Source organism: Lepidochelys kempii, chromosome 7 (genome assembly GCF_965140265.1).
Source record: "Lepidochelys kempii isolate rLepKem1 chromosome 7, rLepKem1.hap2, whole genome shotgun sequence".
NCBI lineage: Eukaryota > Metazoa > Chordata > Testudines > Cheloniidae > Lepidochelys > Lepidochelys kempii.
This window is the reverse complement of record NC_133262.1, coordinates 121,299,333-121,315,792: the sequence shown is the minus strand read 5'-3', so window position 1 is coordinate 121,315,792 and position 16,460 is coordinate 121,299,333. Positions and strand designations below refer to the sequence as shown.

Here is a 16,460-nt window from a genome sequence, read left to right as displayed (position 1 = left end):
CTGGTATTCTTTATCTGATTTCTATGAACATCCTTGCCCCGCCCCCATGCCCACACACCAGGCTGCGTATGAGAAAAAGAGACAGATGACTTACTCTCAATATAATGAGTGTTTTGTGTTGAAAGTGCTGTGTGTTTTGTATGTCCCCCAGTCCCTCTCCCTGCTAAAGCAGGATTATTACCTACAGCCATTTTCTTCGCCTGTATATACCTGGTCTAGTTTTACAAGTCCTAGATTTTGGCATTTCTGCCACATCTATAGGTAGTAGTGAGAAAGTGATGAAAGGGTGAATTAAGAGCAATTTGGGTCTGCATCTAAACTAGCAAAGAGGCTGAGTTACAGTTCTGATTAGAATCAAAACTTTTCCAAAGTTTGGGGATTTGGTTCAGACCCAGTACAATAACAGACTTAAGAAACCAAGTCTAGATACAGATTTGAACTACCACAATGTCTGGAAAGAGTGGGGTCCAGTTCTGATGATCTGTTACTGTCTAGATTAGAGATAATGCAGAATTATAGTTTTGCCCAAGTAATTTTTATGACTCTGCGGTACTCATACAAAAGCACCATTGTGGCCAACTAAACTACCCAAGGAGTTTTCATTTGATGCTTACTTCCATGTAGCCCATGCAGTCTGAAGGTTACAGAATTTATTATTGATATTTAGTTGTGTGTAATTTATTAAATAAACTGACACAGCAGGATGGCATTGTTAACACATGAGTTAACATTGCTTTGGTTGTTTCTCATGTACCATCAAATCAATTTATTTCTGTTGACAGTCTGTATCTTATTTCTATGGACCCTTCCGCCAGTGTACATATACACAGTATTGTGCATGTGGAGAAAGAAGCAGATGACTTGTTCTTGACATAATGATTGTTTTGTGTTCAAACTGCTGCATGCTTTGTATGTTATGAAGAAACGAAGATGAATCAATTCATTCATGAACCAATAAAGCTACTGCAGTGACCAGGTCAATTAATTGATAAACTGTCTCTTTGGATCTCTGGCTAGACATGCACATAATCCCTGCCCTGCTTCATGCACCTCTTAGCTCCCCTGCTCCACCATAACCATTAGCTCCTCATTCCTGAATGACTGTGTAAAAATGGTAGGTTTCAGAGTAGCAGCTGTGTTAGTCTGTATTTGCAAAAAGAAAAAGAGGACTTGTGGCACCCTAGAAACTAACAAATTTATTTGAGCATAAGCTTCATGCATCCAATGAAGTGAGCTGTAGCTCACGAAAGCTTATGCTCAAATAAATTTGTTAGTCTCTAAGGTGCCACAAGTACTCCTTTTCTTTTTGGTGTAAAAATGGTAGCTCACCTAAGGTTGCAGCTGGTGAAGCATGGGGGGAGAAAGCAGGGAGGAAGGATGTTGGTTGGTGCAGGAGACCAGCTGGGTTGGCAGTAGGAGGTTACTGGAACATGGCATTACAGAGTGTGAGTGGAGAGAGAGACAACGGGCAAGGTGCAGGAGGATGCTGGATACAGCAGCATTTTGGGAGCAAACCAAGGGGAGGGACTGGTGGGGCTGCAGTTGGAAGGTAGGGGTGGCGGGACAGGTCAGGTGTAGGTGCATCTTGGTGGTGGATGGGCAGGGAAGCGGTCTGGAAGTGGGGACTACCAGCCGTCTGTGCATGTGTTCACCTGAATGGTATGCAGTTGCACGTGCACATTTGCAAGTAAATTTTCAGAACTGAGTTTTGACCTCTGTTTCTGAAAACGTGTCCCTGAAACTTTCCATGCACTCCGATGCTGAGCTGCTTTCCCCGTGTCATGCTCTGCATCATCAGACTGTCTAGAGGGCAGCTGTCTATATGGTTATAGACATTTATTATGTTCAAGATACTGTAGAAAGACTTTTTAGTGATTTACAGTGTAGGCATTGAGACTAGCTCTTATCTCACACTGCAGTTCCCTGTAAATTAGCCTTGTGATTTGGCACTGAGAGATTCCCATTATTACTCAGATCAGATTTAAAGTGTCACTTTTTTTAAACGCTGTCTCAGACTCTATAGGTGGACCGTTCCCGGCTTCCTCTCACCGATGCCACCACAAGCAGAAGCATTGTCTTCCCATCACGCAGTGCGGAGCTTTGTCAATCAGCCCGCTACTTTTCCATCCCCATGCCAAGGGGTCCCAGATCATCATGGACACGGCACAGAAGGCAGTGAAGCGGCAAGCCAGCTTCTGCAACGCCATTACCTTCAGCAACAGGCCTATCGTGATCTACGAGCAGGTCAGGTTAAAGGTGAGTAAATGACTCCTCCCTCATTGCTGTTGTAACAGCCTCAAGTACTGTCAGGAAAGACTAGGTGTAAAATCTGAGTGAGTTATAGCAAAACCTGTATATAACATAGTTCCCAGAAAAGCATAGATGGGAGTCTGGGGTGAGGGAAGTATGGCTCATGGTAGTGAGTGTATATCAACACTGAGATAGGTTGCCCATTGGGGAGTCTTAGGTCTAGTACCAGACCTCTTCACACAACACATAGTCAACCTGTGGAACTCTTTGCCACAGCATGTTGTGAAGACTATAACAGGGTTCAAAAAAGAACTAGATAAGTTAATGGAGGATAGGTCCATCAGTAGCTATTAGCCAGGATGGGCAGGGATGGCGACCCTAGCCTCTGTTTGCCAGAAGCTGGGAATGGGCAACAGAAGATGGATCACTCAATGATTCACTGTTCTGTTCATTCCTTCTGGGGCATCTGGCATTGGCCCCTGTTGAAAGACAAGATACTTGGCTAGATGGATCTTTGGTCTGACCCAATATGACCATTCTTATGTTCCTATGTTTTCCATCCCATTCCTGGAATGCAGAATCCTAGGCTCTTGGTCTCACAGACCTCATGCCTGTGCCATCCTGGTGCTTTATTAGTATTCTTATTAATTATTTCATTTATCATTGTGTCTAGGGACCCTAGTCATAGACCAGGACCCTACTTTGCTAGGTGCTGTACAGATGCAGAACAAAAAGACAGTCCCTGCCGCAAAGAACTTACAATATGACCAGAGAAAGGTATAGATAGATGGGGCAATACAAGGAAATAATGAGACAATACCGGTCAGCATGACAGGCAGCGCTGTCAGCACACCAGCAGCCTAACCCTAGTTTAGGTTTATATTTTTGTAGGCATCGCAGCAAAGGAGAATTTTAAGGAGGGATGTGACAGAGGGTAATATGGTCGCTTTGCCAATGTTTTCAGGGAGCTCCTCCCAAGCATGAGGGGCAGCACATGAGAAAGCACAAATATGTTTGCTTGAAAATGTAACTAGTGGGTGATGGAGACCGGCACCATGGGCCGGTCGGAGGCGGGAATGGACGTCTAGATGGCGCATGAGAGATCAGTAGGATGGGTATAGGTCATGAAGGACCTGGAAAGTGAAGACAAGCAGCTTGTGTTTGATGTGATACAGAAAGGGGAGCCAGTAGAGGGATGCAGAGAGAAGGGTCACATGATCAGAGCGATGGGCCAGGAGAATGATCTTTGCAGCAATGGGGATATGAGCAGGCCAAGATTGCATCTGTCAAGGTCAGAGAAGACGAGGTTGCAGAAATCCTACTTCCTCACTGGGACCAGATTGATTCGCCTCCTTTGTGGAATGTGCACTGAAGGGCGACACAGATTGGTCCTTAGGGCTTCTCCTGGAGGACACCACTTCTCCTGGCCAGATATCCCTTTGCACCAAAGCCTTCACTCAAACCACATGCAGCCTGACTTGTAGATCATGTGCTCTTCCTTGTATTGAGAGCCGAAGGGGTTTAGTTACAGCTCTTTAGGGGCTGAACCACCTTTAGGGTACATCCAAAGGCTCAGAGGTTCTTCCTTTCAATTCAGATAAGACCTTAAAAGACTGAGGGAGTCTCTGAAATATCCAAAGCTCTTGGGTCTGCAAATGTGGAACCTGAACTTGGAGCTGAGTGCTTCCTGAGAGGTGCCAAGCTTCCTCATTTATTCCCACTGAATTTAGTAGGAAATGAGAGAACTCAACACCTCTCTGGCTCTGGCCCTTGGGTGGAAAAATCCCTCACACAGGCTTCTATTCATTTTCTGTTTGGTTCTTCCTGCTTCCATGCAGGCTGGAAATGCAGCAGGACTGATCTAGTTGCATGGCATTTTTGGTCGGAAGCTGGGAAATGCAGAGACAAATGACCCTGACAAATGATGAGATGGTTGGGATGGGAGATGAGAGTTAACTAATTATTTTGTTTTTGAAAAACCTCACCAAAGGTTTGCATTTTAGGCAAAGATTGTGGGTCATTTCTATGTTCTGAACCAGTTCTCCTGTCCCTACCTAGGAAGCTCGATGTTTGTATTTGACCATGTATATTAGGATTTTATCTTCCATAAAACGCACATGAAGGATTAGCGGGCAGGACTTTCATCTGTGCACAAGGGATTTATGAACAGGGCTCCCACTGAAAGTAATGGGAATTTTGCACATGAATAATCAACAAGCATAAGCAGAAAAATGCTTTGGGGATTGACATAAATCTGAAGAATGCCTTTGCCTTTCTGTGTCTGTTTTCTGCTGAGTCCATTTCCAGCAGTCTTTCTTTCCTTTCTTTCCCCAAACTGCCATCTCTAAGCTTTTGTGTTTTCTATGTCAGATTCTCACCAACTTCTTTTCTATGCATCAAATCCTGCAGCTCCTCCTGTTCAGGCAAAACTCTCACTACAGGACTGAGTGAGGGGCTGTGGGATTTGATCCTGTTTGCCAGATGTCATTTCAGAATTAGTCCTACACCCTTCTCTGCTGCTCTAAGTCTTCTAAGAAGCCCAGAGGGCAATGAATCCAGAGTTGTTCGGCAGGCCAGAGTGCCAGCAAGTGAAGATGTCTGGTGTGATGTGGATCTGTGTTCTGATGGAGCTTCTCGGAGGTGGAATTCCAGGCACTGGGTGTGGCTCGGGCTAGAGTTAGTGGATCTGTGGAGGTGGGATGTAGGAAGCAGCAGCCCCAGACTGTGATAGCTATCATGGAACACCTTAGCTACTGCTTGACAGTCTAGGCATAGCAGAGGCCTGTTCCCTCCCCATCCCACGCCCTGTGGACCTTCCAAGCCCGTCAAATAGGGGTGTTTGCTGAGTACAGGATTTGGCCCATCATTAATCATTGCCTTATTTTTTTTTTTTAAGCAAAAATTAGTGTGTTTGGGTGTCCAGCCATGCAAATGCTTGGTAGGGTTTACACTAGATTTTAACCCTGATACTACCTATAGTTTACCTATAGTCAGCCTGTGTTGGCAACTGGTTATTTGTAGGGCTGATGAATACAATGGGACATACTCCCTATATCGCCATATGAATATTTACTTGGGTAGCATGTGATTAGTGTAAAATATTGGCAAGAGATTGTGTAGCAAATTGTACAATGAGGCCATAATTATCTAGGTTCCAGGAGGATTTAGGATTTGCAGTGAAATTGCTGCAATAAATAATCCCAGTTTTTCAGCGACGAATGGACTTCTGTCATTTCCAGTTTATATAGTTAATGTAATTAAATATGCTTTATTGCATTTTGCTGCATCCAAATCAGCTACCGTAGGGCTGTGATATCATCCCATCTGACAAGTTAAGCAGGCGCCAGATTGTTTTTTACGTAGCTGGGAGACCTCTTAGGAAAGCCTTAAGGTGCTGTAAGAAGCAGCAATGGTTTTCAGTAGGCACCCTGAGTCAAGAAAGAACCAATGCCCTAGCACAGTGCTATGGGCTGCTGCAGGTGCCATCTTTCATATGAGATGTAAAATCCTCTGACCAGAAAAGATTTTTTGGTGCGTCTGCCAAGAGTAGGTTTGCTAGGCAGAATGTAATTACCCCAGAAATGGAATTTAGTTCGTGCGCCAGGGCTAACTATATTCCCCCTGTAGTTTTAACTTGATACAGTCTCTTTTACTTTATGTTTTAACCTTTTCTGCAGTGATGTGTGTGCTGTTATGCAGATGCCATGTCCTACCCAGAAGTGGCAAACATTTTTAGTGTTGGATTAAATTATTCTAGAACATACAGGACCCAATCCAGTGGGAGCTGAGAGTGCTCAGAACCATGCAGGAGGCCTTCAGGGTGGCACGGCATGGAGCTCATAGCCTGTAAAGTGCTATTGGAATGCAAGATGTTCTTATTGCTGTTATCTTTGCAGATAACAAAGAAGCAGTGTTGCTGGAGTGGGGCTCTCCGCCTCGGATTTACTTCCAAGGATCCCTCCCGGATTAATCCTGACACATTGCCAAAGTATGCTTGCCCGGACTTGGTTTCTCAGAGTGGATTCTGGGCCAAGGCCCTTCCAGAAGAGTTTGCAAATGAAGGAAACATCATAGCATTCTGGGTGGACAAAAAGGGCCGGGTGTTTTATCGGGTCAATGACTCTGCTGCAATGTTGTTCTTCAGTGGGGTGAGGATCACGGAACCCCTGTGGGCTTTGATTGACGTGTACGGACTCACCCGTGGGGTGCAGCTATTAGGTAGGTACCTTTCTGAAAGTGCTATTTCTTGACTTGAGTGCTTAGAGTCTACGTACCTATGTTCTACAGCTAAGAAATGAAGCTGGACAAATCCCAGTGATAAATTAGCCAGGTACTGTCTGTCCAGTAGATTTAAAAAAAAATCCACTCACTGTACCAAGTCTGCTGTTGAGAAAGGAAAAGGTTGTTAAATTCCATCAGGGTAAATCTTACAATCTGAACCCATAATAGTGTGTTTAAAGCTAAGCAAACATTTATTATAGGAGTGGGAGGGTGGGAAACAATAAATCACGAGCAACTGTCAGTAAATAAAGGAATTTCTGCCAAGAGAACTTGCACCAATGAAACTACATTGGTGCACGTGCTGCAGTGTGGAATGTACCTTATAAAACGTCCTCTATCTTATTTGCTTTCCCAGTTATGTGGTGGGGAAATGCATTTTATTGCTTATGTGTAATTCCTTCTCTGATGGCAATACCATGATTCTCTGGGTGGGTAAGTGGGAGATTTATAGCTCATGCCATCCACATATTCTGGGATAAGCAGTTGTTATGTAGTGGAAAACATTGTTTTCAAAATATTAGCTCAAAGGAACTGGATCCATTCTCTGGACCCAAAAGATTGGAAACATGGCTGGGGGTGTGGTATGAGAGGTGCCGAGCAACCTCATCTCTGAATGAATCCAGTGGGAATTGTGGAAGTTTGGCCCCCTCAAGGAGGTGATCAGGCTCCAAGTTTGGAGACCCAAGAGCTCTGGACATCCCAGCTTTGAGGGTTTTTTCTGAACAGAATGGAAGTACCTCCAAGGATCCTGTTTCAAGAAGGAGCTAGATTAGTGAGGAACCAAAGACTCAGCAATGAAAGCCAAAGGGCATAGCAGGGAAACAGACTCTAGCGCCTCAGCATATAATGCTGGCTGCTTGGGCTTTGTTTTCATTAGGAAAAGCGTTGTGTGCTTTATCTGTGTTAACTAACCTGTGGTAACTGGCATGAGGTAAAATCCGATCGAAGACAGAGAGTTTGTAGTTTTAACACAAGTTAGCAGGTTGAGGTAAAGCCAATGGAGAAGCCTAGGGTTTGCCCTGCTAACTTGTGGAAAACTACAGACTGCCTCCAGTTGGATTTTGCCTTGTGTTAGTTATCTTGTGTTAGCTAATATGTGGTAAGAACATGCCTTTGCTGCTAGTGAAGACACACCCTCAATGTTCAGTCAACCCTGTTTCTGACAGCTCTGTCTGCTTCCTGCATCACTTGTTGCTACTAAATTTGGGTGGCAATATGGCTGTAGTGATGTACCACAGTATGGAAGCTAACACTGAATTCATGATGCAAAGGGCTTGTTTACACAGTGGGATAATGTGCTTTAAGGAGATTTCTGAAGTGCACTAATGTGTTACACACTGGTCTGTGTAGACCCTGTTGGTGTGTACTAAAAGTTCTCTACTGCACTTAATGTAGTACTGTTTCAAACAGCACCAACAGTGTCTACACCCACATTATCCCACCGTGTAGACAAACCTAAAGAAACTCATAGCTCTAGGATCAAACTATGCGCACCACTTCCTTAAAAATAAAAAACTCCAAACCCTCAGTCCCTTGGCCCGCGCCGCTTCCTGCAGCCCCCATTGGCCTGGAGCAGCAAACCGCAGCCAGTGGGAGCCGCGATTGGCCGAACCTGCGGGCACAACAGGTAAACAAACCAGTCCAGCCCGCCAGGGGCTTTCCCTGAACAAGCGGTGGACCGGCTTTGAGAACCACTGCATTAAGGCATCTCTACGCAGCACTTCGGTTTGCCTCAAGAGTAGAAGGATTTATGGTTTGTTATGAATCTGCTTGTGCACCCATGTCATATTAACTGAAGTTGGGCCAAGAAAGTGGTGATTGTATGTGGAGCTAGAGTTGTCAGCTTTAGTCTGAGGGTTCAGATACGAGGTAGTTTAGAAGTGGCACCCAAATCTTACAAGCTGTTCACTTGAGATTTTGTCTCCCAAGATGCCATCCCAGAGTGGATGCTTGCTAAGGTCAGCCACATCCCTCACTCCAAGCTAGACATTTGTTTTCAAAATACCCAAAGTGATGATCTCACATTTTGTGTTTCCCCTGTATTCTGCCTTACCCTTTTCACTGTCTCTTTTTGCCTTTGAATGCCCTAAGTACTGAGAGCTAAGCGGGAGCAATATTCAACTGAAGACGGGCCTTGCCCTTGTCAATCAGTGATCCATCCCTGGTGGGGCCAGCTCTGCTGTGCATGTGCCTCCAAGACTCAAATTCAGGCTCTTGCTGACCCAAACCCTTCGAATGAAACAGGCTGCTACCGCGTTTATGCAGTTGGCTCAGTGCTCAAATATATATTTATAGCACGTTGCTGCAGACTTCGGTGTGCTTTAATCCCAACAACTGTGCTGAAGCGTCTGAGTCTTGATTCCACACTGTGCAGCACTGAAATGCATGCAGCACCTAAAGTCTTACAACCTACCATCTCTGTATACCCACTGCAGATCTTAAATGCTTATTTTAATACAGGCATCTAAACACATAGCACAGGCCAAACTTCTCCAAATTTCAAGGGAGCTGAGATATGGAGCTTTTGATTTTGAGACTCAGTTCTATCTTTAATATGACCTAGCCACAAATAGAAGGGCAAATCCTGCCCCCAGTGGCTCACGGAGGTCTCACTGGAGTTAGTGGAAGCCAGGTGTGTACATTGAAGGGAAGAAATTAGCCTGTAAGATACTCGTAGATTTTAAGGTCAGAAGGGACCATCATGATTATCTAGTCTGACCTCCTGTAGGCAACAGAGTCCCCCCCACCCACTCCTGTAGTAGACCCCTAACCTCTGGCTGAATTACTGAAGTCCTCAAACCATGGTTTAAAGCCTTCAAGTTACAGAGAGTTCACCATTTACACTAGTTTAAACCTGCAAGTGACCCATGCCTCATGCTGCAGAGGAAGGTGAAAATCCCCCAGGGTATCTGCCTGTCTGATCCGGGGGGCGGGGGGGGGGCGAGGAATTCCTTCCTGATCCCAAATCAATTACTTTTTTCCAGAAGGAATATTTGCTGTAGAATGCCTTTGTCAGTGTGCCTCAGGGCAGGTAGAAGACCTACCCCATTATTTGTTATGTTGGAATTTATGTTGTCAGTTAAGGTCAATATGGCTCTGCAATGTTTTTGTCCCAGATGCCTTTTTCTATGACCTCTCAAAAAACAGAATATTTGTTAGGAACTGACAATGTGTCTGTGAGCTGAGCAGTTGCCCTATTTGCGTGGCCAGCCAGTACTATAAGGAGAAGCAAGTGGTGTGGTGGTTATATATAATTAACAACTTATATTCTTTTTAATCTCTCTTTATATGTATTTTAACATTTTATAATTTTGGATTTCGTTTTCTGTTTTATTGTAATACATTTCGTTTTTGCACATGGGCGTAAAGCTAAGTCGCTACTAAATAACTTGACGGAGCTGACCATTCTAGAACTGCAGTAGAATTACAGATGATGCGGGTAAACAGCAGAATCATAGTCCTGGGAGTGCAAAAACAGCTGTTCTGTGGCTATGTGGCCTGGGGAAGAGGATTCCATTCCACCCCAAGTACAGCAGAATTCCCTGTACTGGGTAGAGGATTTGGCCAACAGTGTTTCCAGCCCAGCCAAACCAGGATGTACCTGAAGTCTCATGAGAGCACCTTTTCCAGGGATAATCTAACTTTGCCAAGACTAGCTTTTAACACCTGAGGAGCACTGCTCTGTTTTCATACCATGCCACCACCACAGTATCTGAGTGACTGTTTTTCATTTTCAGTCAGTTGCCTTCTTATTTATCATCAGTTTGCCAGAGAAATGTTGTTTCCCCCCCCAGGATGGGATTTAACCTGCAAAATTGCACCTGCCCAAGGCTCAGGATAGGAACAAATCAGCCGTGCATCAGTGTAAGGTCCCAGCTTTCCAGTGGAACACACAACATTTGCTTCCACCGTCAGAGAGTTACAATATATCAGAGTTTGAAATTGTAATGTTGTTGTTGTTTGTTTATATTACAGTAGTGGCCCAACCAAAATTGGGTCCCCAGCATGGTAGGCAGTGTACACACACGCAGTGAGACAGCCCCTGCTCGAAAGAGTCACACATCTCAATAGACAAGGCAGCCGAGAGGTGGTGGGAGGACGGGAGCACAGAGAGGTGAAATGACTTGTTGGAACTCACACAACGGGTTTGTAGAGCAGGCATTACAACTGACTCTGTCCCTCGAGGGCTGCCAGCCTTCCATCACTCCCTCTACCAGAATGTCCTCTCCAAGCACATCCCACCATGACAAACATCCACAACTAACCCTGCTAGGAGATGATAGTTTGGTAAAGGTGTGTGGTACAGGGAGTATTGAGGGAGACAGGGGCAAGGCTGCAGTATGTGGTAGTTACGGTAATGGTGAGGTGTGTGTCTGTGGATGAAAGAGAAGAGGGTGTGTTAGGTCACTTAACTTTTCATTTCCTTGCTCTCATGCGTTTCAGTCAGGTATGTTATGTCTGTAGCAACCCTAACTGCTTCAAACCCATTTTCTTTATATTACTATATTTAGATACGTGTACTGGTATATGCACGTACATAAAAGTGTGATTGTATATGTATTCTTATAGCATTATATATAGCTAGAAGCAAGTTCTGTGTGTCACATTATTTGGGAATCACAGCACTGGAAAGGAAAAAAGATCCTTGTAACAAGGTTCTGTTAGCAGCTATAAACATAGTCCCTTTCGGGCGTTAGCATCCTGGTTACTTCAATAACACAGGGCACTGGGTATAGTTAGAGTAGGCAGCAGCGAGGTGGTCTGATTGGATTTGAAGGGTTAGTGGGGATCAGCTGCACCTGTAGGGAATTTGATGAGTTAATGAGGTAATTAGCGCACCAGCTGGATAGCTAGGAGAAGAATGCAAGTAGTATAAAAGGCTGTGGCAGGGAGCAGGAAGAAGGCCCTGTCTATCTGCTGCCACGTTGTGAGAGTGGAGGCAAGAAATAATAATAATAAGTATTAATGAAGATGCTTAGTGAAGGTAGCTGGTAGTGCATGTGTGTTGTTTAATTACCAGGAGGGCTTACCAGCCAAGATGCCCAGGGCTGGAGGAGGAACTTGCTTACAATCCTACTTTGAGCTTTCTATCTATGTTCACAAGGTATCAAACCTTAAAACTTGAACTGGTCTGTGATGGAAAGTTACCCATTGTGGGCCTCAGGCCAGTGTAGAGGTGGGAATTAATCATTTTGTAAGAGAGGAAGGAAATTTTTTTTAATTGCAGGCTGACTTTTAAACAAATTAATTCCAGTTGTAGCAAATTGCTCCAGGATTTGGGATGTTAGAATAAGTCCTGAGTGAGATGGATTAATGTGTGGAATGCAGGTGACATGGTTAAAGTTGCATGAAAATGTAATTTATTACATGGGTCTGCAATTTTATCACACAGGTATTACTAACATGTATAGGCAGTATGGATGAGTGAATGTAAAAACACATTTTCTTTCTTCAGCACCCCCAGGAATCCATTTCTGTTAATATCCTAACATAGACAAATCATTGCTCTTCCTATGTTGGTTCACAATAAACAAGGTATTTGGCTAATCGAACATAAATGCAGTATGTTTTTATAGTGTATTATGTGAAAAAGGAGCCATGAATTTAACTTCCCTGTAGACTATTGGGGCAATCTGATATAAAAGAATAATGTGTGTTTAACCGGAGTCCTAGCTAATGAAAGGAAAATATACACCACCTGCAAACAGTCAATTGTCAGTATTATTCTGCATCTGCTAAGGAGAGAGAATTTAAATTGCTCATAAAGTTTTATTGTCTGTATGCTGTTGTCTCTATGGCAGCTCCAGGAAGTTCTCTAACATGGTTTAAAATGTGACCCCAGTTTAATAAGTAACTCATCTGTTCCTGTTTTAATCAAAAGCACTTTGCATGAAGGCTTCTGGAGGGACATTCATTTGTCTGTGGTGGGTGTCCAGAGTTTCACCTGAGGGCCAGAGCCTTCAGTATTCTAAAATTTATCTTCCCTCCATCTCTGTCTGCGTATAAGATAGATCCCTGGAGGCTGTTGCTTTGAGCAGGCCAGAGCTCAGTTGTCCTGCTGCTCTTTACTGGCTCTGTGAATGCCTTGGGTTTCAGTTTCCATTAGTTTTGAATGCAACCAGCATTTTTATTGAGGACCACCTTTGTGGCTATGTGACAGTGCTGAGCATCAGTCACTGTACCAGCACTCTGACCACATGATCACCCATTAAATCAACCAGGAGTAAACCTGAGGAGCAAAGCTCTGCCAAATTGGTAGATTGGGGGTGGGGGGGGGGGGGAAAGAGAGCTACAAGGCTAATTAATCCATTAGCCCAGAAAGTTGAAAAGGCCTGTCAAGGTTCCTCCCCGACTCTGAACTCTAGGGTACAGATGTGGGGACCTGCATGAAAACCTCCTAAGCTTACTTTTACCAGCTTAGGTTAAAACTTCCCCAAGGTACAAATTAATTTTATCCTTTGTCCTTGGAATATCCACTGCCACTACCAAACTCTAACTGGGTTTACTGGGAAACGTAGTTTGGACACGTCTTTCCCCCCAAAGTCCTCCCAACCCTTGCATCCCACTTCCTGGGAAAGGTTTGGTAAAAATCCTCACCAATTTGCATAGGTGACCACAGACCCAAACCCTTGGATCTGAGAACAATGAAAAAGCATTCAGTTTTCTTACAAGAAGACTTTAAATAGAAATAGAAGTAAAGGAATCATCTCTGTAAAATCAGGATGGTAGATACCTTACAGGGTAATTAGATTCAAAACATAGAGAATTCCTCTAAGCAAAACCTTAAGTTACAAAAAAGACACACAGACAGAAATAGTCATTCTATTCAGCACAGTTCTTTTCTCAGCCATTTAAAGAAATCATAATCTAACACATACCTAGCTAGATTACTTACTAAAAGTTCTAAGACTCCATTCCTGTTCTGTCCCCAGCAAAAGCAGCATACTGACAGACACAGACCCTTTGTTTCTCTCCCTCCTCCCAGCTTTTGAAAGCATCTTGTCTCCTTATTGGTCATTTTGGTCAGGTGCCAGCGAGGTTACCTTTAGCTTCTTAACCCTTTACAGGTGAGAGGATTTTTCCTCTGGCCAGGAGGGATTTAAAGGGGTTTACCCTTCCCTTTATATTTATGACAAGGCCCACGAAGGAAGTGCTTAATGGGGAAGAGACAGGCTCGTAGGCTTTTGAGAGCTGGAGCCAGAAGAGATCTTTCGGTCTCCCCCTTCCTTGGCTGAGTAAGATGAGCTAAGGAGTGTATGCTAGTGGAAATACAGAGCTGCACAAGTTTGTAAGGGTGGTGGAAAGAACACTGTAAATAAATTGCACCAAGTGTTTGACCAGAAGATGCTCTTTGAGTGGTGTGTAGCTAGAAAAGAGATGGGAGCAGGACGATGGCCTATCAGCCTAGCACTGTGAAATACTTAGAGAAAGATAAGTCTGGTCTCTGCTCCAATGAGTTTACAATCCAAGTGCCTGATCCTGCATGTCTTCTGTGTGTACTGCTTGCATTGGCTTCAGTGGGAGTTCTGCTATTGAGAGGTTCCAAGGTTTGCCATTAAATTGGAAAGGATAGAACATTTCAGATGCAGAATACAACTGAGATCACCAATGGAACAACACTATTGACTTCAATGGATATAGGGTAAGGCGCTGACTAAGTGGTGTAGAGATCACAGGGGTTGTCTTTATTTATGGCCATATTCTGCCCTGTTTTACTTTGCAAATATTCCCATTGCTTTCAATGGATCTACTCCTGGGATAAGGTAAGGTGTTTTTAAACGTGAGAAATTGTGACAGGATCTGGCACATAATGAATTGTAGACAGTTTTAGTAAATGAGCATTCCCCTGTAATGTATTCAACACAAATATTGCGTGGTGGAGGTGGTGTATAGGAACCTGGAAGTGACGCTGACTGTGGATAAAAGTGAAGCTGGCTGGTTTGTGTCAGGTGTCCAAACTGAGAGAAATGCAGAAATTAACCAAGCAGTATAACTAGTGGAAAAATAAATTCAGTGTTTTAAAACTCTCTCAGCTCAGAAAATTCGAGGTGTTGTGTCTTACATGAGAAATAATGTTTTTTTTTAAAATAAGATTTTTAACGTTGTCTCAAAGTACAAGGAAATATTATAACTGTTTGTGTGTGTGTGTGTGTTTAGTACTTCAGAGATTCTGACGCTACGATCATGGATACCAGGATAAGAACCAAGATAGGTAATAGACTATCAGGGTTGGAAGGGACCTTAGGAGGTCATCTAGTCCAACCCCCTGCTCAAAGCAGGACCAATTTAATTGGGGATTGGTCCTGCTTTGAGCAGGGGGTTGGACTAGATGACCTCCTGAGGTCCCTTCCAACCCTGATATTCTATGATTCTATGATTCAATCCCTAACTAAATCATCCCAGCCAGGACTTTGTCAAGCCTGACCTTAAAAACCTCTAAGGAAGGAGATTCCACCACCTCCCTAGGTAACGCATTCCAGTGCTTCACCATCCTCCTAGTGAAAAAGTTTTTCCTAATATCCAACCTAAACCTCCCCTACTGCAACTTGAGACCATTAAGTCAGGAAATCCTTACTTGAAGCCTGGTTCCAAGGCCTGGTTCTGCTTTCAAATATACTGATGTAAATTCAGGGTGTCTGACTTCAGTGGAATCACTCTGGATTTACAGTGATGCAAATGAGAGCAGAATCTGACCCTGAGTTTGTATTCAGTCAAAGCTGCTGTTTGGCCCAATTCTGAGCGCCTGCAGCTCCCACTGACTTCCTCTTGGCCTAGCCTAGCCTAGCCAAACATGCCAAGACAGTTGTGATTCAAAGAACCAGCAAGGCAGGTTGTCCTCCCATGTATCAATGGTGTGTTAACCTTGAGAGTGAGAAGATAAGCCACTTCCCAGGAGTGTGCAAGGCCACAACTGATCACAAGGGAGTGAAAGTGCAGCTTGCACTGCTCTCTATCAGATGTAGACCAAAAACATTTAATTAAGGACCTGCACATACTAATGTCCATGGCAAAACTCCCATTGACTTCAGTGGAAACAGGATTGAGTCAAAACCAAACACTGTCCATTTCTATAAAGTGAGAGGTGTGTGGTGGCATCCTGCCTGGGTCCTGCACATAGTACGTTGTGCTGCTTTCTGAGATACTGAAGTCCCATTCAGCTAGGTTGAGACCATGCTAACAATACAGAAGTTGCCAGTTGCCAGTAGTTATGGCACGTTTTTCAGAAGAGAAAAATTCCTGTCCACATCACTCAGGAAAAATTGTACTTGAACCCTGCCACATTTAAACAGCATTGTAATCAGGATTGTAAACCTAGTATTTCAAACTATGCTGTGACAAGGCCTTAAACCAAAGCATAGGCTAGAATTACTTTTTTTCTTTGCTTACTCTAAATGAATGAATCAGATTGGAATTTTCAACCCAAAATATTCACTCTATCCCTCAGTCATAAGTGGCTCTTTTGTAATGTGTGAGAAGTACAGCTCATTATATTCTGGGTTTCTATATAAATAATATTGTGAGATTTGTCTAGATAGAAATTGCCTGGACTTGACTAACGTTAGTTTAAAAACTGAACAGTTGCAGCCTGGTGTGTAGACCAGGCCTTAATTTGATGTCTCCTGTCTTTGGACCTAATCGTGGCCCCCATTGAAGTCCATAGGAATTTTGCCATTGACTTTGAAAGCAAGACCTAGCCTTTATGGACATAAAATCTCAAGTCCTGCCTCCAGGTTTACTAGAAGCTTTCAGATGGCATCATAAAGATTTTCTTTTTCTCCCCATCCATCTCAGATTCACTGTTTACTTTTAGTCATGATCTTCTGCCAGTTTTCTATATTTCCCCATTTTATTTTTGTCACCCCATCTCAAAAAAGATATATTAGAATTGGAAAAGGTACAGAGAAGAGCACCAAAAGTTATTAGGGGTA

General features: G+C 43.7%; 1 protein-coding gene across 3 annotated transcripts in view; it reads left to right on the top strand.

Moving 5' to 3' along the window:
* Positions 1-16,460, top strand: part of NEURL1 (neuralized E3 ubiquitin protein ligase 1) — a 281,015-nt gene that overhangs the window by 180,133 nt on the left and 84,422 nt on the right. For all 3 annotated transcript variants that reach the window (XM_073354469.1, XM_073354467.1, XM_073354468.1), the window contains exons 2-3: positions 2,015-2,256; positions 6,147-6,468. In XM_073354469.1, coding sequence (XP_073210570.1) covers positions 2,015-2,256; positions 6,147-6,468 — 564 coding nt within the window. The remainder of the gene's footprint in view (positions 1-2,014; positions 2,257-6,146; positions 6,469-16,460) is intronic.